Genomic DNA, 26,164 nt, shown 5'->3' with positions numbered 1-26,164 from the left:
GGGAAGGGATAGGGGAGCATGATTTGAAGTTAGGAATAGGGCCAAGAAGGGGATGGAATGAGTGGAGACAACACATACAGGAGAATTCAACTTTAAGGCTGGTGGAAAGCTCTGACAGCCTTTAGAGTACAGCAGCAGAACCAGTGGCAAGGCTGAAGGGTCTTTAGTGTGCACTGTTGGGAAAGGGAGATCCTGGTGGGCGGATGGGGGTTGGGCTGGGGCTCTGAGGGGCTGAAGAGCATCCTTTGTTGGTTCATTGGTATGCAGAAGTCTGGTCAACGTTTTCCCCCCATTTGCTGATATCCCAGTTATTTTGGCATAGTTTTTTTTTGTTGTTGTTGTTGCAGTGTTTTACTTATATTTCTTTCATATATATATATAAAATTTTTTTTTTTTTTTTGGCTAGGCAATAGGGGTTAAGTGACTTTTCCCAAGGTCAGATAGCTAATAAGTGTCAAGTGTTTGAGGCAGTATTTTAACTCAGGTCCTCCTGACTCCAGGGCCAAAGCTCTATCCACTGTGCCACCTAGCTACCCCTATATTTCTTTTTAAATGCTACAAATAAAAACAGCTTGTTTTTCAAAATAAAATTTATTCTACCATGAAGTAAGTAACATGCTTGTCATTGGTGATCTCCACAACTCCATTAACTGCTAAATCCTTGAGAGAAGGATTACTTTGTTAGGGGAAAAAAAGCCCTTTTCTACCTTATTCCAGATTACTCCACTGAGTTATCCACATGATTATTTTCTTGCCTGTTTTTCACTATGTAGAACTTGAAAAATAGACATTTCTGTGATCTAAGTTTACTCCCTTCATCACTTGATCAGAAGAAATAAAAATGGGATTGTCTCATTAGAAACACACCAAACCATTCTGAATTAGGCAAGCAAAAATGCTTTTTATTGAGTAATACTGTGGCAGCATGCCGTGAGCCATGGGAAAAAAAACAAAAAAACAAAAACACCACTTTTGAAGGAGTTATGTCACCTCCTGTTTCAAAATACTGCAGGTGATTAGTAATGGCTCTTCACATGACGGGTTTGTGTGGCCAAACTTAGTCTAGCTGGGATCCCAATCAGTTTCTGACTTCTTTTTTTCCTTAGTGGCGCAAAAAAATCTTTCACCTCCCATGGTAACGAAAGAGTGGGAATTTGCCTAGTAGTGAGATTGCCTGCGTTCTTCAGTTATCTTACTCAAAGTCTTTTGATCCCATGTGGGACTTCATGTAGACCATGTTTCTGTAAGAAGCTTAAGAATTTCTGACTCTATGACAAGTGTGAGAAAGATGGATGAGATTCCTGTTATGCTCATTATCCTTTTCTAAGTAAACACTTGATCCTGGGTCTTGGATCATTTCTGCACAATGTCTGGGGTACCTTTTGTGAACTCATATTCAGTTTAAAGGATTTGATGAATTTATGGAATGTCAATAACTAGAATTTTGTTTGTAGCATAAGCTGCTTTAGAGGATGCATTCACTAAGTTGAAGCCTTGTATGGTGCATTTTGAAATTTTGCTTATATATGAAAACATGAATGAAAAAAAAACTTACCTAAGAGACTGATCAATGTGAATTGGACAGGAAAGACTTATATTTGTGGCATTTTTTTTTTCCATAAAGCCTCAGATAATTTTCTCACTTTTGAGGGTGTCAGAGGGCTGTTCATTATTATTACTTTGTTTCATTTGTAATGATTCAAAGCCTGTAACTTGTCTTTTTTGTTCTTTTTAGTGCACTTTATGCCCTGGGAATGACAGCTGTGGGTGTGGCCATACTATGGTGCATTTTCCGCCTTGCTGGGATGACAGGAAGGGAAGGGGGATTCAGTGCTTTTGTAAGTTACATAAATCATATTCAGTTGTATTTACAACCTCAGAACTTGTCTCTGTTTCTTCTTTCCCAGATGTTACAATGTAAATAAAAAATAAAAATGAATTGGTGGCAAAGATCACACTCTGTCATCTCTTCCATAATCTCTGATTCTGATTGGGTGACTGGAGGTTAAATAATAACTAGTTTTAACTCAGGCTATATGAAAAGAATCTAAATCCTTATCAAATGATTAATTTAAATGCATTCCTATAGATTGAAGTGTAGTTTGGCTTGGGAATAAGGGTGGAGGAGGCCCTAAAAGCTGAGCATGTGAGATAATTCACAAGTCGTTTATTCACACTGGCAGTCATAAGTAACAACTTTTTAAAGCATGTAGGAAGAGCCTAAAAATTGCCGTTAAATGCTACCAGCCGGCCACATTTCTTAATAGCCAGTTCTGTTTAAATGCTGATGTTTTTCCTTGCATCATTGAAGAAAACTTACCTCTTCATAATGTCTCTGCCTTTAATGAATTCTGCTCCTTGTTATAGGGCACTGTAGACAGAGGCAGTAGTGATATGAGAAAGAAATCAGTCTGTGTATAGAAAGGTAGATAGACCAAAGTATTGGTGCTGATGTACTGATTTTTTTCTCCCCTCTATAAGACTTATTTTTTCAAAATTGCTTTTTTTGTATATTTTCTAACACAGAACCAACTGAAAATGGCTCGCTTCACTGTTGTGGATGGAAAGCTTGGGAAAGGGATCAGCTTCAAAGATGTAGCAGGAATGCATGAAGCCAAATTAGAAGTCAAGGAGTTTGTGGATTATCTAAAGGTGAGAAACAAAAATTCTGGGGCAGAAAGATAGCTGAAAGTATAGAGGAAGCCTGGAGACCTTTCTTGAGGTCTCTTGATTAACCATTTCAGTCAACTCTGAGTTTTTATGTCCTAGGTAAGCATGATGGAAAGGCATTCCAGTTTTCCTAGAAGAAAACATTACGTCAGGGTTATTTTTGTGTAGAATAGGCATCATCTTCAGAACTGCAATTCCACTTTAAAAAACCTCAAACCACCTGTATTGTGGATTGATTGATAACCTATATAGCATGTAGTGAATTTGATATTATCTGTCTCTTTCCTTTTTTCATCGAGACACATTGGGCACTTACTGAATATGCAGACAGACCTACTAACCAGCTAGGAAAGCAAACTAAATCTGCCTCAGACATTTTAGGCCCTTGATGCTCTGGCTAGTGAACATCCTAGAAATTATCTTAACTGTGAAGTTGGTTTCTTGGAGTGGATTTTTCCCAGTTTGAGTTCATAGCCATACGGTTATATGCGAGGGAATAAATTATTTGATGAACATTGTACTTATAATGATCAAGGTTTTCCCTGAAGAAAAATGAGAGAATGTCCCTCTCTTCTTTGAACAGGTGGGAGATTGTGGTTGTGAAACATTGCATATGTTGTTAAGCCTGGTCCATGTTTTGTTTTGCTGAACTTTTTTTCCCCTTTTTCCTTTTTGTTCAAGGGACAACTTGCTGGGTAGGGCTAAGAGAAGGGATATATTTAGAAATGAAGGTGATGTAAAAGCAAAAGGGATCAGTAAAAAAGAAGAAAAAGAAAATAAGTTATTTGAACCTCTTAGAGCTATTTCCTCTTAAAAACTATTTGAAACCCCAAATGACTATGCTCATGTAACATGTGCTCTCCCTCTAGAGTCCAGAGCGCTTCCTCCAGCTTGGTGCCAAAGTCCCAAAGGGTGCTTTATTGCTTGGACCCCCAGGTTGTGGAAAGACTTTGTTGGCCAAGGCAGTAGCTACGGAAGCCCAAGTGCCATTCCTGGCAATGGCTGGCTCAGAGTTTGTAGAAGTGATAGGAGGTGAGTCGTCAGCAAAATAGTTATAAATTGGGGGGAAACGTGTAATAGCTTTTGAGTACCCCAGTTGGTGAAAGAAAAATTTAACCTGCTTCTGAATTCCTCCTGTTTTGTGCTCCTTACTTCTTCACATGCAAAATTAGTGGAGAGTTGGGAAAGAAATGGAGAAAGAAAGTTGAGATGTTATAGCTTAAAATTTATTAATCATTTTAGATAATCATGTCATTAAAATGAACAGTTTTCACTTAAAGCCAGGAGGTCTGCTGGTAGTGAGCTCTGTAGTTTGGTTGGGAGTGGCTTCCACTCTAAATATATGTCTTATGTCTGTCTGTCTGTAGCTGTGTCTGTATGTAATGGTGTCCTGTTAGGGTTTGGAAATTATCACTGTAAGTATACCTACTCTCTGATAGGAGAAGATAATTACTTTACCAACTAGTTAGTATTGTTTCTTAATCTTTTCCAGTCCCTTATTCTTTCCTGTTTTCTTCTCAGGTCTTGGAGCGGCTCGAGTCCGAAGCCTGTTTAGAGAAGCCCAGAACCGAGCCCCGTGTATTGTTTATATTGATGAGATCGATGCTGTGGGCAAGAAGCGATCTACTACTATGTCTGGCTTCTCCAACACTGAGGAGGAACAGACTTTAAACCAGCTTTTGGTTGAAATGGATGGTTAGTATGCTGCTGACCGTATGTCCACTCTTCCAGTTTGTCTGAAAGGCAGTCTCTACTCTCTGTACAGATCAAGTTGTTTAGTTTTGAATCCAACAGTGTCTGCCACCGCCCTTCTTGAGGGTGGGATACCCACACGATTCTCCAGTGGAGCCGAGGAGAGCAGCCCAGCTGTTCCCCATACTTGCAGCCACCACTTGCCTTTGCTGTAATCCTCCCTAGGCAGATGGGTTGGTAGTCAGGTGAGCAGATGGGCCAGAAATCACTCGCTACCTTCCCCATCTATACCCAGTGTCGATGGGGCTGGATGGTCATTTTTCCTCCTTCCCCTAATTCAGCAGGAGCAGTGTACATGAGGCAGGGTTCTTCTTTCCTCTCTCTGCCTCCCCTCCGCCCCAGGAGAGGATGGGAAATAGAGGAGGAATGGAAGCAAAGAAAGTCTTTGTGGGAGAGGAGCAGGCCTTGCCATGGTGGGAGTGAGCAGCAGGTAGCGGCTGTAGCTGGGAGGCTAGAGGCACAGGTATACAAGCACAGAGCTTTCTTAGATCAATCAACAAGTATTGTTCTAGGGTCTAGAAATACAAAAATCATAAATGAAACAGTCTCTATTTGCAAGGATCTTACATTCTGACATCCACCAAGATTCCTCCCCAACCCCACCATGCTTCTTCAGCCCCTCAGAGGAAACACATTGAATAGATAGCTTGGAACCAAATCAAGAAGGCTATCAATCAGCAAGAAATCAAAGTCCAAGCAGTTTTGTTTCTGAGCTGCTACCGCTCCTTTCTCCCCATCTGGAACAGCCACCTTCCAGACCTGAGACTTGCCCTCCAGAGACCATTTTCCTCCCTTCTCCCAACAGCATCAGGTAAGATAGAAATTTACTATCCAAATTTCAGTGAAAACCTTTGCATAATTATAATTGTTGAAAGGATTTAAAAAATGAGTATCATGATTTAGGAAGTACAACCAATAATATGCTTCTCTCATTTTGATTTGCCTACCTTTGTAGGGTATCTTTGTTAGCTTTTATAGAATCATACAGTTTGAGCTTTGGAAGAGTCCTCATCAGCCATTAAGTTCAACCTATACATGAAAGGGACACCTACTATTAACACACCTAATAGCTGGTCATTTAGCTTCTGCTTAAAGGTCTCCAAGGAGACAAAAACCACCATCTCTCTAGGCAGATCATTTCACTTTTGGACAGGTCTAGTTTTTAGGACGTTTTCCCTTATATAAAGGCTGCATTTGCCTCTTTGAAGCTTTCACCTACTGTTTCTTGTTCTGCCATCTGTGGCCAAACAGAACAACTTAATCCCTTCTGCATATGACAGCCTTTCAAATACATTAAAGATGATTATCATCTGTCCCTCTGCTCCCCCAAGTCATCTCTTCTCTAACCTAAATATGCCCAGTTCCTTGAACTGATCCTTATAAGAAATGGACTTCCTGGTTGCCCTCCTCAGTTTATTCTCTGGCTTATCAGTATTCTTCATAAGCCATGTTATCCAGAATTGAACACAATTGATATCTGATAGGGCAAAATACAGTGGGACTGTTATTTCCCTTTTCTTTGAAGCTAATAACAAGTATTGAAATAAACCAAACTTAGAAGTAGATCTTTGAATAGCTGTATCACAAAGTATAAAACCAAAATTGTAAAAAATAATGAAACCTATTTAATCATGTTACCCTAATTAAAATGATTTGGACAAAAAAGGACCAAAAAGGGTTTTGTTCCATTAATGAAAAAAAAATATTCTTTTTTAAAAATATATTCTTTTGGGGCAGCTAGGTGGCTCAGTGGATAGAGCTCTGGCCTTGGAGTCGAGAGGACCTGAGTTCAAATGTGGCCTCAGACGTTGACACTTATTAGCTGTGTGATCCTGGGCAAGTCACTTAACCCTGATTGCCTCACCAAAAAGCAAAACAGAAACAAAAAATATATTTTTTTAAAGTATTTATTTTATTTTTACTCTTTCCTCAGTTTCCTTTTTTTGTGGATGTTTTGTAGTATACATACTGTATTAATATAGTTATCAAATATAATTTACAAACCAGCATACATATATTGGAAGTGCCTGTTCAGACATTTTTATGGTGTACATGATTAATAAAGTTTGTACATCTCTGTTCTTCAGGTATACTCTCATTCAATAAGAGCTTTTTCTTTTTTAAATACTGCCCCTCATATATGTCATTGTTGCCATCAGTATAAGACAGCAGTCAGCTATCTTCCCATAACATCTAAAAGGCTTCCTTTTAAGTAATGAGTTGATTAGCAAATATAGCTTCCTAATAATTCCCTCATTATTCATTGGCATATAGTGATAAAAATGAGTATTGATACAGCTTAAATCTCCTTAAATTTCAGTTGATATTAGATAAATATTTTCCCTCAGGTCACTGTACTACTTCTTTTCTTTTAGATATAATAAAGAGTGTATGTATGTATAATCCAAGATGTCTCAAGATCTTTTAATGGTTGCTAGAATGAGCAAATGAGTAATAACACTTTGTTTTTTAATCTAATAGTTTTGTCTTTTTTTGGGATTCTTAGCCCATCAGAAGAGGATACAATCTTTACAACAAATAGAAATGTTAGCACTATCTTCCACTTTGCCAGTCTCAACAAATAGCATTTTTGATTTGCTGACCTCAGCCATTAGTTAAATAAACCAACCATGATCAAAATGTCTGCACAAACATCATCTTCAAATTTATTCATTTTAAATAAATAGCCATTTCATGGATTCCAGACATGTTTAGTGACACAAAGTAGATGGTTATACAGTAAATAGAAGTTTTTGCTGCATAATTCATGTACCATTTAGTAGAGGACAGCAGAGTTGTCTTTTTATAGGTGATATATTTAAAGGTTGAAAAGGATTTCTGAAGTGACTGTAGATTTAATGCTTTTTCCTTGTTTATTGAGATGTCTCAATGTAGATAGTATACTTACATTTTACCAGTGTTGGATAAACTCTCATGCTCTCCTTGTGAACAAGACAAAGACATGTGGATTTGATGGTAGTACAGTTAAGTAAATGCACAGCTCGACCCAAAGAATAGTCACTAATGGGTTGGTTCATGTCAATTTGGAGGGGATTTTTTGGTGGAATACCCCAGAGAATCTGTGATTGCTTCTGTTCTGAATTTTTTATAAGTGAGCGTGATGAAGTTTTAGATGACGTTTAGTTACATTTTCATGTGACACAAAGCTAGGAGAGATAGCTAACACATTGGATGACAGAGTTGTTATTCAAAAACATTTAAACAGGCTAGGTTGATGGGTTTAATCTTTTCAAAGATTTGTGGTTTCATCAAGCTCAGTTTGGGAATATACTGATCAAGATCATAACCTGTCTGTACTTAGCAGATAAGTCCTTGGAAAGTTACCTCAGGCACACAGAGGGGAAGTATCAGAGGAAGGATTTGAACCTACGTCTCCCTAAGCCAAACCTGGTATTCTACCCGCTATATCACGCTTCCTCTCATGTCTTGAATCTAATAGGATGAAATTTAATAAGAGATTAATCGCTTAAAAATTTTTTTTCCAATTGAAAACCTGTTTTCTCCCTCCCAATGGGGAAAAAAAAAGAAAGAGAAGAAAACCAAAATGTTTGTAATCTATTCATAATTGGGCAAACAGATTCCCATGTTGGCCTTGACTAAAAAACCAATGTCTCATTCTGCACTGAGTCCATCACTTCTCTCAGGAAGTGGATAGTGTGCTTCCTTACCCTCAGGAATCATGGTTGGCGTTACCTTTCAAAGTTATTTGACTTTACCATATTGTTGTCATTGTATGAATTGTTCTCTTGGTTCTACTCACTTTGCTCTGTATCGCTTTGCACAAGTCTACCTAGGTTTCTTGGAAATAAAAATCCTACACTTAATTTTTTTAAAAACCCCCTTCACAAGGACAAGATGGTGCAGATGTTGATAGCATGTACAAAATGTCTGGGATCCCAAGCTCACTCTGGTTCTTTAGTGTGTTAATAGTGGCCCATAAGATTAGTAGTCTTCAACTGTATTGAGGTGCGTTGTGTCCAGAATTAGGAAGGTGGTGGCATCACTGTGTTTACTGTGTTTTTGCCTTGTGAGACTGTATCTGCGTATTTTGTTGTGTTCTGGGCACCTCCAGTTGGGAAGGGCATCGATAAGCAGGAGAACATCTGGAGGAGGTCAGCATGGACGGTGAAGGGCTGAGATATGGTATACAAGGAATTGGTACTAGTTAACCTGCAGAAGAAAAAAATAGGTGGGGGAAATTGTAGCTGTCTTCTAGCAAGATTTCTTTTGTGTGGCTCCAGAAAGAGGAAAAGAGAATAGGTGGAAATTGGAGAGAGGTCGTTTTAGGCCGGCCATGGCAAAACATGCTAATAGTTATGCCAGAAGTGAATCGGGCTGCCTTGGTAGGAGGCAGATTGTGCCTCAGAAGGCCTCTGCCAGCAGGAATATCAGTCTGGAATGGTCTCTTTCCTTCCAGCTCTTCCAAGGTGATTTTCTGCATGTCAAGCAACACTTGTCTAGCTGCTGTTTTTCCATTTTGCGATACTCGTTTTCAACCTTAACTTTTTTCCTTCAACAAGTGTAATGATCTCACCTGAGACTGCAAATGGAAGGGGAAAGTGTCTTCTTCCATTGTCCTTTATTCCTTTGAACTGCTCTGAGATAGCTGACTCTTAGCTGTTTTATCTTCTTGCCTTGACTTTGGGCAAGACTCTTTTCCATTTTCTACTCAATAAAATGAGATAGTTGGGCTAGATATTTTCCTGTGTTCCTTTCATCTCTAAATCCTGTGATCCTCTGATTTTTTTCAAAACATTTTTGTTGTAATTTTCCACACATACAGAGTTTTTATCATCCAAGGCTTATGGAGTAAAGTATAGCATGGATAATTGAAAATGTGTATGGCACAGTCCAGGTACTTACTGCCCTCAGTTTCTTTGGAAAGATGCATCTCCTGGATTGTTATTATGGACACCAAATGTTAATATTATTAAATATTAACATGATAATTTTTGCTTTTGCTCCTGAAGACTAGCTTTTTCAACCATCTCATTACTTTGGCCTACCAGTTAATCTATAAATATTTATTGAAGATCTTCTCTTTATGCCTTGGATAATAATCAAGTTCTATTATATAAGAAGCCAGTGTCTTGCTTCATGAATTGTCAGATTCCAAAGAGCTGAATATAGGATGATAAATAGATAGATAAATAGAAAATATGGTAAACAGAAAATGATAAATAATAAATAGAAAAATCCATATAGTTCTAAAGGACTAAGAAATGTCCTTAAACTGAGAGAGAGCTCCCCACATGGATCTCCACATAGGAGTACCACCATAAAATGTACTCTCTCCTTGTCTTCCAGCTATTGGAAAATCCACATGTTACTACACCACACAAGGTAGTTATCTTAGAATTCCCACTACACAACTTTCTCCCAGACTCCCTTTTACGTCTCTTTTTCTTCCCTCTATTAAATTTAAATGTAATTATTAATATTTATCAAATACCAATAACCTGTTTGGTATTATGACTGAAATGCCAATTTCAATTGCACTTTCTATAACTTATTAATAAGATTTCATTTATAAAAATGTTTTAAGGATTATAAAATACCTCATTTGCATTTCTCTTTGAGCTTCACAGCAACATTTTGATGCCGCAGGGCAGATAATGTTATTCTCATTTTGCAGGTAAGGACGTTGAGGCTCAGTGAGATTAAGTGATTTGACCAAGTTCCCAAGACAAGCAAATTGTGCATCTGTGATTTGAGCACAGATCTTCTGACACAGTCTTTTCTTTTCTTACTTATGACTCTTATCTGGGGGGGGCGGGCAGCAGAGTGGGCAGGGGGAAAGGAGTCAAGGAGGTCCCATTTGTTAAGCTTCCAGGAAAAGCTCAGTGAAGACTTTAATCCTGGAATGATAAAATTATGATGAACCTCAGAGGGTAGATCTGGAACCTAAACAACTGCTAATAGCAAACTTGAATAGACATACAATGATAAAAAAGAATTCGATGCTAATAAGCAAGTTGAAACAATATATTCATCTCTGCTTGCAGGAAATTTTCATTTTTTAGACATATCTTCCTATTGTCTGCCTACAAGAGTAAATACTTGAAACATAGGAATTGTATGAAAACAAATTTGCCCCCAGGAGCATCATTGACCTAGCTTTGAGGTCTCCTCCAGCTTGGAGAATCAGTGTGCAATATTTCCGGGCCTGGCTGGCCACTCACAATCCTGTTGCCTTTGAATATTGAACTGCTCGAACAGAGAGCACTCATTTTACTGTTTTCACCTTTCGTTTATTTGTCTTACCCTGTCGATGGCCTCCAGTAGGTGAATTGACTAAATTAGCTCTTAGGACTAAGGCAAAGGCCAGGTTTTAGCTCCATTTCTGGTGTTGTCAACCTTGGACAACTCCAGTTTTCTCTTCTAGTTTACTTCAAACAAAGCTCCCGAAAACATGAAAGAAATCATTTATTTGGCTTTTTGTTTGTTTTTAACCGGCCATCTGTAAGGTTGGGTAGTAATACACCACTCTCCACTCAGGTTACTTTTAGTGCTTCAGAAGACAGACTCCTTTGGGACAGAGTTTAGCCTAACAGGAAATGCCCATCTTTTTGGGGAAAACTTGTATCACTTTTTTTGGGGGAAAAAAAAAGATAAAAATAAACTAGCTCCTGCCCTCTCAAGGAGTTGTTGTTTTTTCTGAGAACGAATTTACATAGATAATTATATACAAAACTACATTTGATTGGCATCTTATTGGACATAGGGAGTGAGAGAGAATGGGCAGTCAAGGATGACACCAAGGTTATAAACCTGGGTACTTAGAGGAGTGGTGGTACCCATGACAAGAATAGGGAGGTTCTAAATAAGAGTGGTTTAGGGGGGAATGATGATGAATTTCATTTTGGACATGTTGAGTAGAGGGAGGAGAAGCTGTGTAGGAAAGAGAAATGAACACTGTACTGGGACTTGGATGTAACAACCTGGTTCTTTCATGAACCCCAGGTGTCTAAACAGGGAGGGGAGCTAGTCACCCCCTTTTTTGAGTCCTCTCACTTCTATAAAATGGGGGGATTGAATTAGACCTCTAAAATTCCTTTCAACTTTTAATTTATGAAGACACAAAGATGCTACTCCTGTGATATAGAATAATAATGGAACAGATGTGGCCTTGAATTTCACTTAGGGGAAATTCTTAGAAGGGCTGCTAGAAGCTTTTACTATAGAAATCTCTCCCAGAATAATGAATGAGTCTAGACTAGCCTTGCAGATTAGCACTCTCTTTCCAGCCCAAGTGTCAGAAAGTTCAGGCTTAAAGGCATCATTTTATGTTGTGGGGGTGAGTAAAAATTAATACAAATTGAAAATGTGACCCACAGCGATGGTCCAGAGGTACTATTTGGGTAAGCTCACATCAAGTACATTGTGTCTTTGATACAGGGATTCTTGGCCGAAGTGGCAAGAGTGCTGTTAAATATTTGGAAGCAGCTTGACTGTTTTTAAAGATCTGTCAGCAAGTCTGTTTCCTCCATGGTCAGATCTGCTGGAGATGGACATAAACAAGGATACTTGCAGGTTTGGGATTTGTCAGCTTGGACATGGAATTCCAAGAATAGTTGTACCAGATGACCTTGGTCTGTTTGGAAACTTAAATAACATTCCAGGTTCTTGATTAAAATGAGAAAATCCTTGTGCGTAAAAACCAGGTTTGTTTTTGTTTTCCTTTTACATTAGAATGGGAAGGAAAAACTGTTTCATTTTTGTTACTCAGCTAGGCAATTTCTTATTTAAAAAATTATTTCTTATTTAAAAAATCTCTTTCTGCCCCTTCTTAAGCCATATAATTAAAGTTTGGGGTTTTTGTTGTTGTTGTTTTAACTGAAGCTGGTTTCTTAGCTCTGGTACTTATTTCCACACACCTGGCTCTTATTAGTGATTTCCACATTAATCACTCTTTGCCTGTGCTTTGTCTGTAGGCATTTCTGTAGCCACTACCATAACTGCTTGCTCTTTTGCACTTCAGTAATAGAAAAGTCTGCATTATATACTCTGTACTTTTTTCTTAAGATTTATAATTTTACAGCAAGTGTGTGAAACATAGTCTAAGGTGTTGTTCTCCATTTCTTCAAAGTAACAAATGAGTGTGTCAGAATGACTTCACATTGTGAAGCGTTTCCAGACTTTTTTGTCTCTCCCCTAGAGGTGTGTAGCATTCCAGGGTCTGAGTTGGATGAGGAAAAACCTGCTCTTGGTCACTGTTTGGAGGTGCCTCTGTAGCGGAGGTTAGACTCTCTCTGATTGACATAAAGGCCAGTGTTAACTCAACTGTCCATTTCCAGCTTGAGCCCTTGAACTTAGGTCAGGGGAGTCACCTGGGCTAGGACCTGATTTTGCTCTAATACCTAAACAGCCACTCCTGGCATTGGGTATTGAAGACTAAGATACCGTTGTTTTTCAGAGGGACTCAGAGTAGGTTCATATTCCTAATAGCCTCTGTCCATTATGGTGGTTCATTTGAGAGAGGTTTGGATGGACTAGTCCTTACTCAAACCCTTACCAGGTATAGCCTCTGAAATGTGCCCTGCCTCTCTTGGGAAACCTCTGACATGACTACATTTTTCTACGTATGATTAGTAGAAGATGGAAGAAAAGGGGGAAAAAAAACTAGATAGCATGGCTTCAAGAATATGCGTGCAGTGCAGGTCAAACTGACCAGCAGTTTTGTTTTGAAGGAGAGGACACACATTAAAGGATCCTTCTCCCACTTTGTGCAGCATCGAAAACATCTCTCTCAAAAAAAAGTAAAGTCAGCAAGCATTTGTTAACTGAAGACTGTATGCCAGGCACTGTCCTCAGCTACAGTCTGGTTTGCTTTAATACTTAAAACTCCAACCCTGATGTTTGAGGATAAGTGGACAAATAAAAAGACAGGCAGTGTCCTTAAGGAACTTACAGAAAATACCAGAAGGCAGCACATGAAAGGGAGCGGAAAAGTGGGGTGTGGGAAGTAGAAGTACCTGGGAAGGGGGGGACGGGCGGAGTCAGAGCAAATAGTGGCAAAATCCTGGTAATGAAGTGTGGGTTGATCTGGTCCCTTACTGGAAGAACTCACCTTTGGGAGAAAAGGGCTGCAGTGGGGAAAGGCTTCAGTGATTTCATTGGTCTTTTTTGAAATTGATATTCCTCATTTCCCATATAACTTTTGAAGTTTTCTGTGTGTTTTTACTGTTCTTCCTTAATCATGATATCATATAATTGTATGGCTTTATTGTTCCCAAAGCACCTTCACATACATTCTCATTTGATCTTCATAATTATCCGGTGAGACATGTAGAACATGTATCATTATCCCCATATTACAGATAATAAAACTGAGGCTCACTGAGGTTACATGACTTGCCCAAGAATCACACAACTAATAAGTGGAGGAGACAGAACTATAACTGAGGTCTAACAACTGTGAGGTCAGTGTTCTTTCTACTGTGACCGTGTTTTCTTTTGTACCAACTGTGGCTTTTTTTTTTTTTCAAAGTCTTGGCTACTTGTTGAAATGATATATTTTAAAAATTCTGTGCTCACTGGCTTGACCTCTTTAGAGAAGAAGCATTTCAGAAACCTAAGATAAATACTGGCCTAGATTCCTGAGGGAAAATGATAGAATCTTCATTCCCAGAGGTATGTTAAAGTAGACTAGATTGCTATCAGTCTGATAGTTATAGGCCCCACCTAGATGACAGGGAAATGAACTGATTATCTCTCAGGGTTCTTCCATCCCTATTATCCTTTGATTTCCTGGATCAGTGTTTTATTTGAATTGATATTCTACCTTAGAAGTGGAATACAGTGGCTGAACTAAGAAATGTGTACTCTGTCTGGGGCTTCCGTTTTTGTTTGTTTTAAGTGATACTTATTTTAAGTAAGACATAGTTTTTTGATCAAAACTACAAGCATTTATTTTTGCATCATTAAGATGATAATGTACTGTGCATTTTGTAATCTTGCAGCATAAATAAAGCTTTTTAAGTCTCATGTGACTGACATCCTTCTAATTTCTTCTTCTTGGGTGCCAGACCAAACAATACGGAGCTTCATCTCTTAGAATAGGTTATTCAGAATTAGGGAGGGATTGTGCTCCGAGATGGAAGCATATTTGGGAATAAGCTACCCTATCCTATTGCTTATGTAGAGGAAAAACCACTCTCGAGGATGATCAGCTCCTCTTGGTGAGAATCTCTTGTTTCTGCAGTGCTAGTGCTTGGAATCTGCAGGCCTGTGACTCATTCGATAGAAGCACGTGGACCAGCTAGAGCTCTCAGCTTGGAAGGCAGCTACAGACCTCGCAGCTTCCAGTTTGGCTGCTAGTGAGAAAGCAGAATTGAGTTTGTTGACATCCATCTGTTGAGAAGCAGAAGTATGTTTGAAGATAGCAGGGTTTGTTTGTTTAATTATCTCTGTAATATGAGCTTCTTTCTCTCTGGTGAAGTGGCCTGATAGGTAATTTTAAGGTTTATTTTTTTTTAATTTTAAGTATCAGCTGAGCTTAAAGTTTAGAAAGACAGGGGTCTCTGCATTTTAGTAGTATTCATTAGTGATTTTTCCATGAACTCCCTTTTACAATTCTTTTTTAAGAAACCCTGTGCCTGAAAAACCATTGCTGTCAGACCAAATGTAATAAAATACTGCAGATGTTGCAAATAAAAAGTCACTTTAGGCAACAGAAAACTATGGAATGAGGATAGAGGAAAATACTCCATAGATCCTTAGGTTCAACAGTGTAGTAAAACTCTCTCTTGTTACGCATTTACAGGCAACTTAAATTCCTCCAAGGAGTACTGTCTAGAGCTTAGAGCAGGGTACTGTGAAGTAGACTCCTGGCTTGAATTTGTGGTTAGGCCTCTGACACAGTCTTGCCTTAGATGATTCTCCCCGACTTTCTGGGGGTAAAAATGGGTGAATCCTCGTTTGTCAGAATTGTTTTGGATGAAGGGCATTAGGGATCATAAACTAGCAGCATTTATGGAGCTCTGTTTAGGAAGCCAGCTCAGTGTACTCATTCTTTCTATGTTAGACCTCTCTAGAAAATTCCTGCCTAGCTCTGTATCCTGGAACTTGAGCAGAAACAAAACCAAAAATTGCTTTAAAACCATCATTTTAACAAAAAACAGTTTCTCTTTTATTTTTTGTTATCAGAGTTGGCTCTCTAGATGGGGGGGGAAGATATATATATATATATTTTTTTTTTAAATAAAGGTGATATAAAAACAAAAAGTAACAATTTTTTTAAAAATTTTTCTTCTGACCTTATCTTCAGGAATGGGAACTACAGATCATGTCATAGTGTTGGCTTCTACCAATCGAGCTGATATTTTGGATAATGCGTTGATGAGACCAGGGAGACTTGACCGACATATTTTTATTGATCTCCCTACACTACAGGTAAAAAACACAAGTTTGACTTTCATTAGGCTAATTTGCAAGGCCTTTTAGAATTCTTTCCCAGTGAATAGCTATATTCTTAAGCTTGTGAAAATTAAAGCCCTCCTGTGTGCCAAAGGCCCTTATCAATTAATAGAAGGGGGTGATGAGAAATATTAACTAGCCGGAAGAGTGATCACTTGGCTGGTTCCTTGTTCCCAGGGCTGAGGGTGTAGGGTTATCCTTTTGTCATGGAAATAGTCGTTGAGGGAAGCTTTTTGGCCTCCTCTCCCATGAAATGAAGAGCTGCCTAAACTTGCTGGGCAGTGAGCACTGCCCCCACAGGGATGGCCCTTGTTTGTAACATTCCTCCAGGGCAGATGGAGCGAGTGAATTTCCTTTACTCTTATCTGTCCAGACTTTATTTGGCTCACTGCTTTCTCTTTGGTTTTGCAACTTGTTTTTGTTCGTCCACTGTTGTTTTTCCTCTTTCTCCCTGAGCATCTGGGGTTGAATTTGCTTGCCTGGATTGAGTTTTATAGCAAATTCTCTGAAACCAAATCCAGAGAGGAAAAGTAAAAGAATCCCATTCTTCTTGCATGGCATCTCTTCCTTCCATCTGCAGCTTTGTAGACATCCTCAGAGTTTTCATTTTAAATACCTTAAATGCCTGATACTATCTGGCACTGAAAGCCTGAACTGTGCAGCTGCCCCTGAAGGAGGAAGGGAAAAAAGCCCTGGCAACTGAGCTCTGAGTGTTTTAATCAGGACCTCCTGGACCAGCTGAGTCATTCACTCCTTGGCTGCCTGCCACCCCTCCTCCACCTCCTAGTTTAAGGTTGGACACAGCCTCAGCTGGTAGAAGAGGGTCTTTGTAGCAGCACCTCCAGGAACAGGAACTCAAGCCTGGTTTGGTACTCTGGTCCTGTGGGAGCAAAAGGAAGGGTTGGAGGGGTGGTGGGTATCGAGGAAGGAAGGGCTCCTTGAGCAGAATCTAAGTCAAAGGTAGTTAATATCACCCTTAGAGAGGAGCTTGGGAAAGCAAGCTAATGACTCACGGTAAACCCCCACACATCAGGGCTTTATTTGGATGCAGAGCCGTGACCAAGCCTCTGCTTGGCGAGGAAGGTGGGTGAATCTCCTGAGAGTAGAAGTGCACTTCCCTCTTGTGGCCTGGGGTGGCCGGAGCCATGGCCATTCCATAGACAGGTGGCTTCCATGTTGGCTGCTCTGCACGTATCCCGCCCCCAACTCTCTGGTCTGTTTGTGCCCTCCCCCTCCAAATATTTGTCTCTCCTTTTGTGTTATGACAGGAAAGAAGGGAGATATTTGAACAGCATCTGAAGAGTCTGAAGCTGACCCAGACTGGTAGTTTTTATTCCCAGCGTTTAGCAGAGCTCACGCCTGGGTTTAGCGGTATGGGAATTCATTTATCTTTTGGAATGTTTTGTGCTTCTCGTCCTGTACACGGATCTCTTTTGATGCTACTTTATACGTCCCTAGAGTTTGTACTTCCAAGGCTTCCCCTCTCACTTTTCGTTCTGTTGTTGCCATTCACCCCCCCCCCCACCAAACCTTTCCATTTAACAAAGTCAATCCTTACAGCCGCCAGCTGTCTGTCCCACATCTGTAGTCCTCACCTTTCTGTGTGTTTCCTCATTAGGTCTTGAGGACTGAAGTTCTTCACTGTAATTCATCAAAGTTGGACTGCCGTTACTTGTGTTATGTTATTATAGTCATTGTTTCTCTTTTGGTTCTGCTTGTATCATTGTATCACTTAATGCAAGTCTTCTCATATTTCTTTAAATTACTCATTCCTTTCTTATAGCATAGTAATATTCCATTGCATTCTTACATCAGTTTGTTTAGCCATGCTACAATGGATGAACACCCCCATCGTTTCCAATTATCTGTTACCAGACAGTGTCATTATGAATCTTTAGTTATACAGAAGACCTTACTTGCTGTCATTGACCTACTTTAGGCATATACCCATAAAGAGATTGTTGAGTTAACGGTATAAAGTTTAGTGACTTTTCTCAAAGAATTCTCCTTAAGTCTGTGTTGGCTTTGTTTGTTATCTCTTTTAAGGCCAGTGGAGATGGACAATTCAGTTTTACCCCATGCAATTATCAGGATTATTTGAGGTTCTTTAAGCTTTGTAGGTATCTACTACTTTGTAGTAGGTATAGAATTGTGCATGTTTGTGTGTTTCTGCACATAGACCTTCCAGTCTCGTTATGAGGGAAACAGTTCAGAGAAGGCCTGAGTTGAGAATAAGTTTTGCATTGCAGGGTAGGTGAAAGATAAGTTAAGTCAATAAACTATAAATAAATAACAGTCATATTCCCACCCAGGGGAAAAATGAACAGAAAGTATTTCACTGTGTATTTAGACCACCCACTTACTGTAGGTCAAATCCTAAATAAGGATCTTAGTGTCTGCAGCAGTATTCCTGTCCCTAAGCTACTCCACTGTGGTGCTCTCTCTAGGGCTTTGCAAGGCCTGTTTGCACATATGAGACTTGGAATTTCCTTCCTTGGTTTTTTGCTCTCTCAGGCCTTAAGGTGCACTGGCTCTACCATTTATTTCAGAATTTTACCCCCTTTACCCACAAATTGAAACCATATGTTCACATTGCTCTGTGGAGAGAGGTTGGTTTTGCAATTCTAGGAATATCCTAACATATTCTGCCAATCACAAAAGCGACCACTCCATCTTTCTCATTCTGAATCCATATTTCATCTTCTATCATAGTGAGTCATTACAATTTATTCATTCCTTTTATATCTGACCCCTGTGTTTTTACTGAGAGTTTCTTTCTATACTAGTTTTAATTTAATAGAAATAAATTTTGTCAATGAAGGGTTTTTTTTTCTCAGTTTATTTCCTGGGAATCTGAAAGCTCTATATTTTATAGGTTAATATTAACAGCCTTATAACATTTACTTTATCAACATATATACCCTGTCTCTTTGGTTCTTCCTCCAATTAACAGACTTTTTTTGTATGTGTAAATATTATAGAAGAGTGAAGACAACATTGTCCTCTCCCAAAAGGAATTTTAGTATAATAGAATAAGCTAACTAAGATAGGTACATAAACAATGACAGTATAAAGTATGATATCATTGTTAAGTGACATTAAAGGGATACAAACAAAGTGCTCTCTTTAGGTTTCAGAGGAGGAAGAGATCTTGTTCTGAATGACCTTCCATAGAGTCTTGTCTATCAATGCCTTTTATTTCTTAACCACCAGTTTTCTATAATAGCTAGCATTTGTAAAGTGCATCTCCTCACAACAACCTTGGGAGGTAGGTGCTATTATTATCCTATTTTACAGATGGATAAACTGAAGCAAAACTGATTAGAAGACTTCTCCAGGGACACACAACTTGAGCAAGGTCTGAGGTCAGATTTGAACTCAGGTCTTCCTAACTCTAGCTAGAGCTCTACCACCATTCCTGTATGAAATGATGTTATGTCCAAGCAACGTCCAAACTATTCTGAGTCTTGCTTCTGTTGGGGAAGCCTCAGGATTGTCATTCACTGATCCCTATGTTTTACCGTTTAAATGTTATAATAGAATTCTTTATTCCAGTTTCTTACTAAACATATTAAGTGTTGTCAAATGTTTTACCAATAGGAGCTGACATTGCAAATATATGTAATGAAGCTGCTCTACATGCTGCAAGAGAAGGACACAAATCAATTGATACATTTAATTTTGAATATGCCGTGGAGCGAGTGATTGCAGGTACAGAGACTCTCTGTTCTTCTGTAAAATTGTTTCTCGTCCATTCTTAACAGTGATCAAGTATTTTCTCTTATTATGTAATACAAGTAAATATTATATGATATTTATTGAAACATTCATTGACTAGATAAATCTGTAAAATAGGAGGAGGTCAGCTAAATAAAAATATTTCATTACCCCTCCTAAACATACAGCAGCCTTAGAGATTGGAATATCAGTTCATTTTAGGCTTGGACTTTATATGGTTTGGGAAGAAAAGGGAAGTTAAGGAACAAGGTAGAATAAATAAAACAATCTTAACTTCTCTGAAGTCAAGCAGCAAACATTTATTAAGTACATTTCTTAGTGCCAAGAACTGTGCTAGGCCCCAAATGACAGTCCCTGGCATCTAGGAACTTCTGGTCTATCAGGGAGACATCCACATATAAATATATACAAAAGAAATACAAGATAATATTGTGGAGGGTGAGACACTGGCAGCTGGGAGTTAGGAAATGCCTTCTGTGGAAGGTGCCTCTTGAGTTGAACTTGAAAAGAAAGGATGCATTCTAAGAGGTCAAGGTGAGAAGGGAGTCCATTCCGTGTATAGAGGCAGCCTGTGCAAAGGCACTGAAAAGGTGAAGAAGGCCAGTTTGGCCAGGTGGCAAAGAGTATGAAAGGGAGTCGGGTATAAAAGGTTGGAAAGGAAGGCTGATGCCCAGTTATGAAGGGCTTTAAATGTCAAACAAAGGAGTTTCTCTTTTATTCTTAATGGAAATGGGGAGTATATTGAGTAGGGGAGTGACGTCTTATGTGTGATTTAGCAATATCACTTTGGCAGCTTTGTGGAGAACGGATTGGTGAGAGGAGAGACTTGAGAAAGAGAGAAGAATTAGGAGGCTATTTCAGTAACTCACGAGACAAGTGATGAAAGCCTGATCTAGTTGGGTAGCCATGTGAGTGTAGAGAAATGTGGGGATGCAAAAGACAACAGTTGGAATATATGAGATGACAGGAGAATGAAGAGTAAGAGTTGACTACGGTTGTATAAATATGGGTGATTGGAAGAATGGTAGTGGTATCCTTGACAGAAAGGGGTGGGATATGGGGAATAGATGATGAGTTTTGTTTTAGGTTGAATTTGAAATTCCTGTAGACATCCAGTTTGAAAAATCCAATAGGCATTTGGTGATGTGGAACTAGAATTCGGGAGAGAGGCTCATGATGGATATATACATCTGGGAATTATTTCCATAGAGAAGCTATTTGAACCCATGGGAGCTAATAAGGTCACCAAAAGAGAGATTGTTAGAAGAGAGATGAATGGAGCCCAGGACGTAGCATTGGGATACATCCATAATTAGGGGGCTAGACATCAATGAAAACACATCAAGGGAACCTGAGAAGAACTGGCTAGACTGTGGGAGGAGAAGCAAGTTAGCAGTGTCATCAAAACCAAGAAAGTAGACCATAACCAGGTGGAGAGAGTGGTCAACAGTGTCAGATGCTGTAGAGAGTTCACGAATGACAAAGGTGGAGAAAGGCCATCAGATTTGTCAGTTCAGAGATTGTTGGTGACTTTGGAGAGAGGAGTTTCATTTGTGTGATGAGACAGATTAAAGGGGTTTAAGAAATGAGTGAGAGGAGAGTAAATGGAGGCAAAAAATATTCATTGATGTTTTTAGTAGGCTGGGAAAGGAAGAAGAGATATAGTATGATTGCTTTAGGGGATTTAGTGTTTAGTGAGGGTGTTTTAAGGATGGAGGAAACCTGGGCGTGTTTATAGACAGTAGTGAATATACTCATTTCACTCAGAATGATTGTAGGGGTAACACGCTAGAAGTAACAGGAGAAGGTGGGGAGGGTGTGAGAGGGTATGAATCATCTTTGGCAGGTAAGCCCTAAACCCCAGGAATAGTAGTGACTGCCCCCCAGAATTCCAGAATGTTAGGTCCTTGAGAGCAGGGACCACCGTACCTCTTCTTTATGTATCCTCAGCACTTACCAAAGTGCTCTGCTTAATAAAAATACGTTTTTATTCATTTTTTGTCAGAGTCTGGATTAAAGGAGAGGCTAGGGAATAGGATGTGGTGCATGATGTCAAATGGTTGAGATTTAGAGTAGGGGGGAAGAAGAGGGAGTTCACAACAATTGGCCTTTCTTTTCTTAGTAGATTATGAGAATGAAGTCTTCTGCTAAGAGGACAGAAGAGAACAACTAGGATAGGGAGGGGACTAGTATCTAGTATGAACTGGAGGTGGTAAGCCAAGCTACATTAATAAAAGTGTAGTGTCCAGAATAAGGGAGGCATTTTTCCATTCTGCTCTCCAACTACACTTGGAATATGATGTTCATTTCTGGTTGTCTTGTTTTCAGATGGTCATTGATAAGCTGGAATGCATACAGACTAGAGGAACCAGGATGGGGAGGGAATTCAGAACCATGCCATGTAAAGATTGCTTGAAGGAAATATAGATCTGGGAGAGATTCTGATCACTCCCTTCAAATATTTGAACACCTTTCATGTGTTAGAGAAATTACTCTTATTATATGAGATTTCCAAAGACTTAGTAAGGACCAGTGAATGGGGTTGCAAACATTATAAAGAAAAAGGTTCTAACCATTAGAGTTGTCTGAAAATGGAAATGGATATCTCCTGATGTAATAGGTGACTTTGTCACTGGATATTTTTTAAAAGATGCCGCAACTTAGGATTCATGTATCTGGATTTGATTAATGACTTTTAAAGACCCTTCTAGCATTAAGATTTCATCAGGCTGTGAATTTTTCACAATGTATCTTTATTATGTTATTTAAAGTATTGTGAATTCACATGTCATAACTGGAAAAAGTAAGTATTAAGATACATTCTAAAGACATACTATTTTTGAATTATTTGCCATTTGGATTATTTGTGGCCATCAGTTGCCTGTTACTTATGTCTGAAATGGCCTATTGGCATTTCAAATACAACAAGTCTGTTATAGAACTGATTTTCTTTTTTTCCCTTTTCTTTCTATCTCTTATCCCAATCTATCCCTTTGCAAATTTCCCTATTTCTGTTAAGGGTACCACCATCTTCCTCATCACCCAGGTTGGTAAGCTTGTAGTCATCCTTGAATCTTCCCTTTCTAAAACTCCCATATTTAGTTGTTTTCAGATCTCATTGATTCTTTCTTTATAGCATCTTTGACATTTGCCCTCTTCTTTCCATCCACATGGTCACTGCCCTAGTTCAGGCCCTCATTTCCTCTCATTTACTTTTATTACTCGTATAATAATTTGCATTGGTTTATTTGCCTGATTGTTCATCTTGTTTCCAGGCTTTCCATTCTCCATTCTATCCTCCACATCACTGCCAGAATAATATTCCTAAGCCTGACTATGTGTTTGCCTTCTTTGAAAACCTTCATTGGTTACTCACAAACTCCTCAGCTGGTATTTTAAAGTCCATCCCAGACTGACTGTTAGCCTACCTTTACAATCTTGTTTCAAACCATTCCTTCATGAGCTCTTTGACCAATCAGAAAGTATTAATTAAATGCTTACTATGTGACAGACACTGTACAAGGCACTGAAGATTCAGAAACAAAAAAGAAACAGTCCTATCCTCAAAGTGTTTACATCCTAACAGAGGAAATAGCATATACATAGATAGATACATGTAACAATACAAATAACTGCCCCTGGGCCCTAGGTGACCATGGTGTTTGTCCTCTCCCTAACTCACTAAAGGTTCCCTCTTAGCTCTGAACCTATGAATAAACAGACCAGGTGCAGTCTTAGTAGATTTTTTTCTTGAACTCTCTGGCTCTTTGTATCCTCACCCCAAAGTCCCAGGAAAAAAAATCACTTAAAGCTTAGGTTTGGCTCATACCTGGGGTCTCTCCAAAAGGAGAGTAGTACAGAGGTGTACAATGTCCAATGTAAATTAGATGTAGGACACTTAATTATTTCCTGCACACAAAAGAAATATTTATTATGAGGGATTCATGAGCATACATTAACAGGGATTTAAACAAATAGCAATAACTTGCAGTTATTGTTATGTTCTCCTAAAAGGTTGAGATTTAAAAACATCAAAGTCTGAAGCATTTTGTGGGAAAATTAAATCAGCATTTCAGCATCACATCAGCTTTTCGCTGTCCAAATAGCTCCGTGTAAGACCAAGTCTTCTGGCAGATAGGCCAGGGCTTGGGCTCATTGTCTTTCCTGTTATCCTTTTCTCCAAGCAGGGTGTAGTGGTACTGCTTCTAGTCACTTCTGACTGATGGGACTCAGGATCTTTTCCCTTCTTAACTCCATGCAACAATAAAACAAAACACTGGAAAGCAAATCTCAGACCCAAGCAAACGATACGTTCTGATTGGGCTGGACTAATTGTATGGTAGATTAAAACAAACAGTCAGAAGATCCACTGGGACATCCATGTCTTGATCCCTCTTCAGTCATCTACACTCAAGGGAGGAACCCCGTGTAGAGCCAGGCCTTTAAGATCTAGTCTCACACTCGCATCAGCCAGTACATGTGCTGGCTTCCATGTGAGAACAGTTCACTACATATTCTAGAGGCAATGAAGGAAAGACAGAAAGGAAGCTGTTTCTCTTTTTGGTTGACACAATGCACCACCCTTGTCCTACTGGCATAGGGCTGAGATAGAAGGGGAGAAAGGGCTTAAGCTTTGAACCAGATGTTTGCCTGGAAGTTGCCAGGAGAGCTTCATGCACACTTAGACAGTGGGGTGCCCACTGTAGATCTGTCTCCAAATGAGCTTCTTGGGCTATATCCCAATTCAGCTCTGCCACATACAAAACACACAAAACACATAGAAGTTAACTGTGGAGGAAAAAGGACCAGGAAAGACTTCATTCAGAAGGTAGTGTTTGAGTAAAGTCTTGAAGGAAACCAAGGATTGATTCTACGAGATGAGAAAAGAGTGTGGAGGACAGTCACTGCATGGACACAGGAGATGGAGTGTCATTGTGAGAAACAAGAAGGCTAGGTTGACTGGGCCATAGAATTTGTGGACGGCAGTGATGAATAAGATGAGAGCAGGGCCTGTTTTTTGTCTTTCTTTGTATCCTCAGAACTAAAAACAGAGTAAGTGCTTAATAACTGACTTTCTGAAGAATGCTAATGTAAAATGCCAAAACAGAGGAGTTGATATTTGATCTCAGAGGTAATAGGGAGCTTCTGGAGTTTATTTAGTAGGGGGAAGGTGATACAATCAGGCTAAGGCTTTAGGAAAATCAGTGTAAGGCTCTGTGAAGGATAGGCTGAAATAGGGAAAGGCAGGAGATCAGCTAGATAGTATTGTAACATCACATGTGAGAGATGATGAGGGCCTGAACCAGGATGGTGGTTGTGAGACCAGAATGTGAGAGGTGTTGTAGTGATAGAAATGAAAAGATTTTGCAACTGCTGGATATGTGGGGTGAGTGAGGAGTTGAGAATAATGTTGGAGTTGCGAGCCTGAGTGACTGGGAGGATGGTGGTACTCTGAATAATGGGGAAGTTCAGAAGACGAGTGGTTTTGGGGAAATATAGTGAGTTTTCCTTTGGACATAGTGACTTTGAGATGCGTGCAGAACCTCCAGCTTAAAATGTCCAAGAGGGAGTTGGCAATGTGGAAATCATACATATATGGTCAAGCATACATTAACAAGACCTAAACTATAGAGATGATAATTGAAACTCATTCACTGAGAGAGAGAGAGGGAGAGAGTGTGTGTGTGCGTGTGTGTGCCTGTGTGTGTGTGTGTGTGTGTGTGTGTAGGTTGAGATTAGGTAACATAAGTTTGTTGGAACCTGATTATGGCTGCACAACTTAGTCCCTAGTTGAGCAACATATGAGTAGGAGTGGAGAAGGTGGATGATGGGAATAATCTAGGGTTTGAATAGACTTGAACAGCAATAGAACAAAAAGCAGCAAGAAATTTGAGATTCGAACAGGAATCGGCAAACTAAGGGCCAAATTGCCCTCTCTTCCTTCCCAGCTAAGAATGATTTTTAATTTTAAAATAACATTGTATTTAAACAGAAGGACTAGATTTGGCCCTTTGGCCATAATTGGTGAATCTTGAAATGAACTCTCTTTTCATCTCTGCCTCTCAAAATCGTTAGTGCTCTTCAAGGTTCAGATCAGGTACTACCTTTTCCTTGGAGCCTGCCCTGCTTCTCCCCAATTGCCGGTGTTCTGTCCTTCCTCAGACTACTTATTTTGTTTTGCCTCTTTGTATATGCATTTATACCTTTGAAGGCAGAGACTGTTTCATCTTTTTCTTTGTATCCTCAGTGATTTGCCCATAAGCAGGCACTTAATAAATACTTGCTTGTTTTTGGACTAGCCATTAGGGTGCTTCTTTCCATCAGTTAAGGGAGTTGATAGTTGTCTGTAAACTAAAACACAGGATAATTATTTATAAGTCATTAGAAAGTATTCAACTTTTTTAACCAAGTAAATTCAAATAAGAACAGCAGTAGGGTTTTGAGGTTTGTACTTTAAGGAAATACCTCTCATTCTGTCATCTCCTTTTAAAAAAATCTGTATGGATTGTCAAGATGGAATTTTTAAACCATTGCCCTCTCCCTCATCCTTAGCTTGTAATCTTTT

At 39.2% G+C, this 26,164-nt stretch overlaps 1 protein-coding gene across 1 annotated transcript in view; it reads left to right on the top strand.

The window, feature by feature from the left end:
• Positions 1–26,164, top strand: part of SPG7 (SPG7, paraplegin matrix AAA peptidase subunit) — an 87,213-nt gene that overhangs the window by 45,233 nt on the left and 15,816 nt on the right. Inside the window, exons 6-12 of the mRNA XM_027846948.1 lie at positions 1,736–1,838; positions 2,527–2,652; positions 3,540–3,702; positions 4,192–4,365; positions 15,713–15,837; positions 17,130–17,232; positions 19,462–19,572. Coding sequence (XP_027702749.1) covers positions 1,736–1,838; positions 2,527–2,652; positions 3,540–3,702; positions 4,192–4,365; positions 15,713–15,837; positions 17,130–17,232; positions 19,462–19,572 — 905 coding nt within the window. The remainder of the gene's footprint in view (positions 1–1,735; positions 1,839–2,526; positions 2,653–3,539; positions 3,703–4,191; positions 4,366–15,712; positions 15,838–17,129; positions 17,233–19,461; positions 19,573–26,164) is intronic.

The sequence above is a fragment of the Vombatus ursinus genome, unplaced genomic scaffold (assembly GCF_900497805.2).
Source record: "Vombatus ursinus unplaced genomic scaffold, bare-nosed wombat genome assembly UNPS02005286.1, whole genome shotgun sequence".
In the NCBI taxonomy this organism is placed as follows: Eukaryota; Metazoa; Chordata; class Mammalia; order Diprotodontia; family Vombatidae; genus Vombatus; species Vombatus ursinus.
Note: the sequence above shows the minus strand (reverse complement) of the source record. Positions and strands in the feature narration are given on the sequence as shown.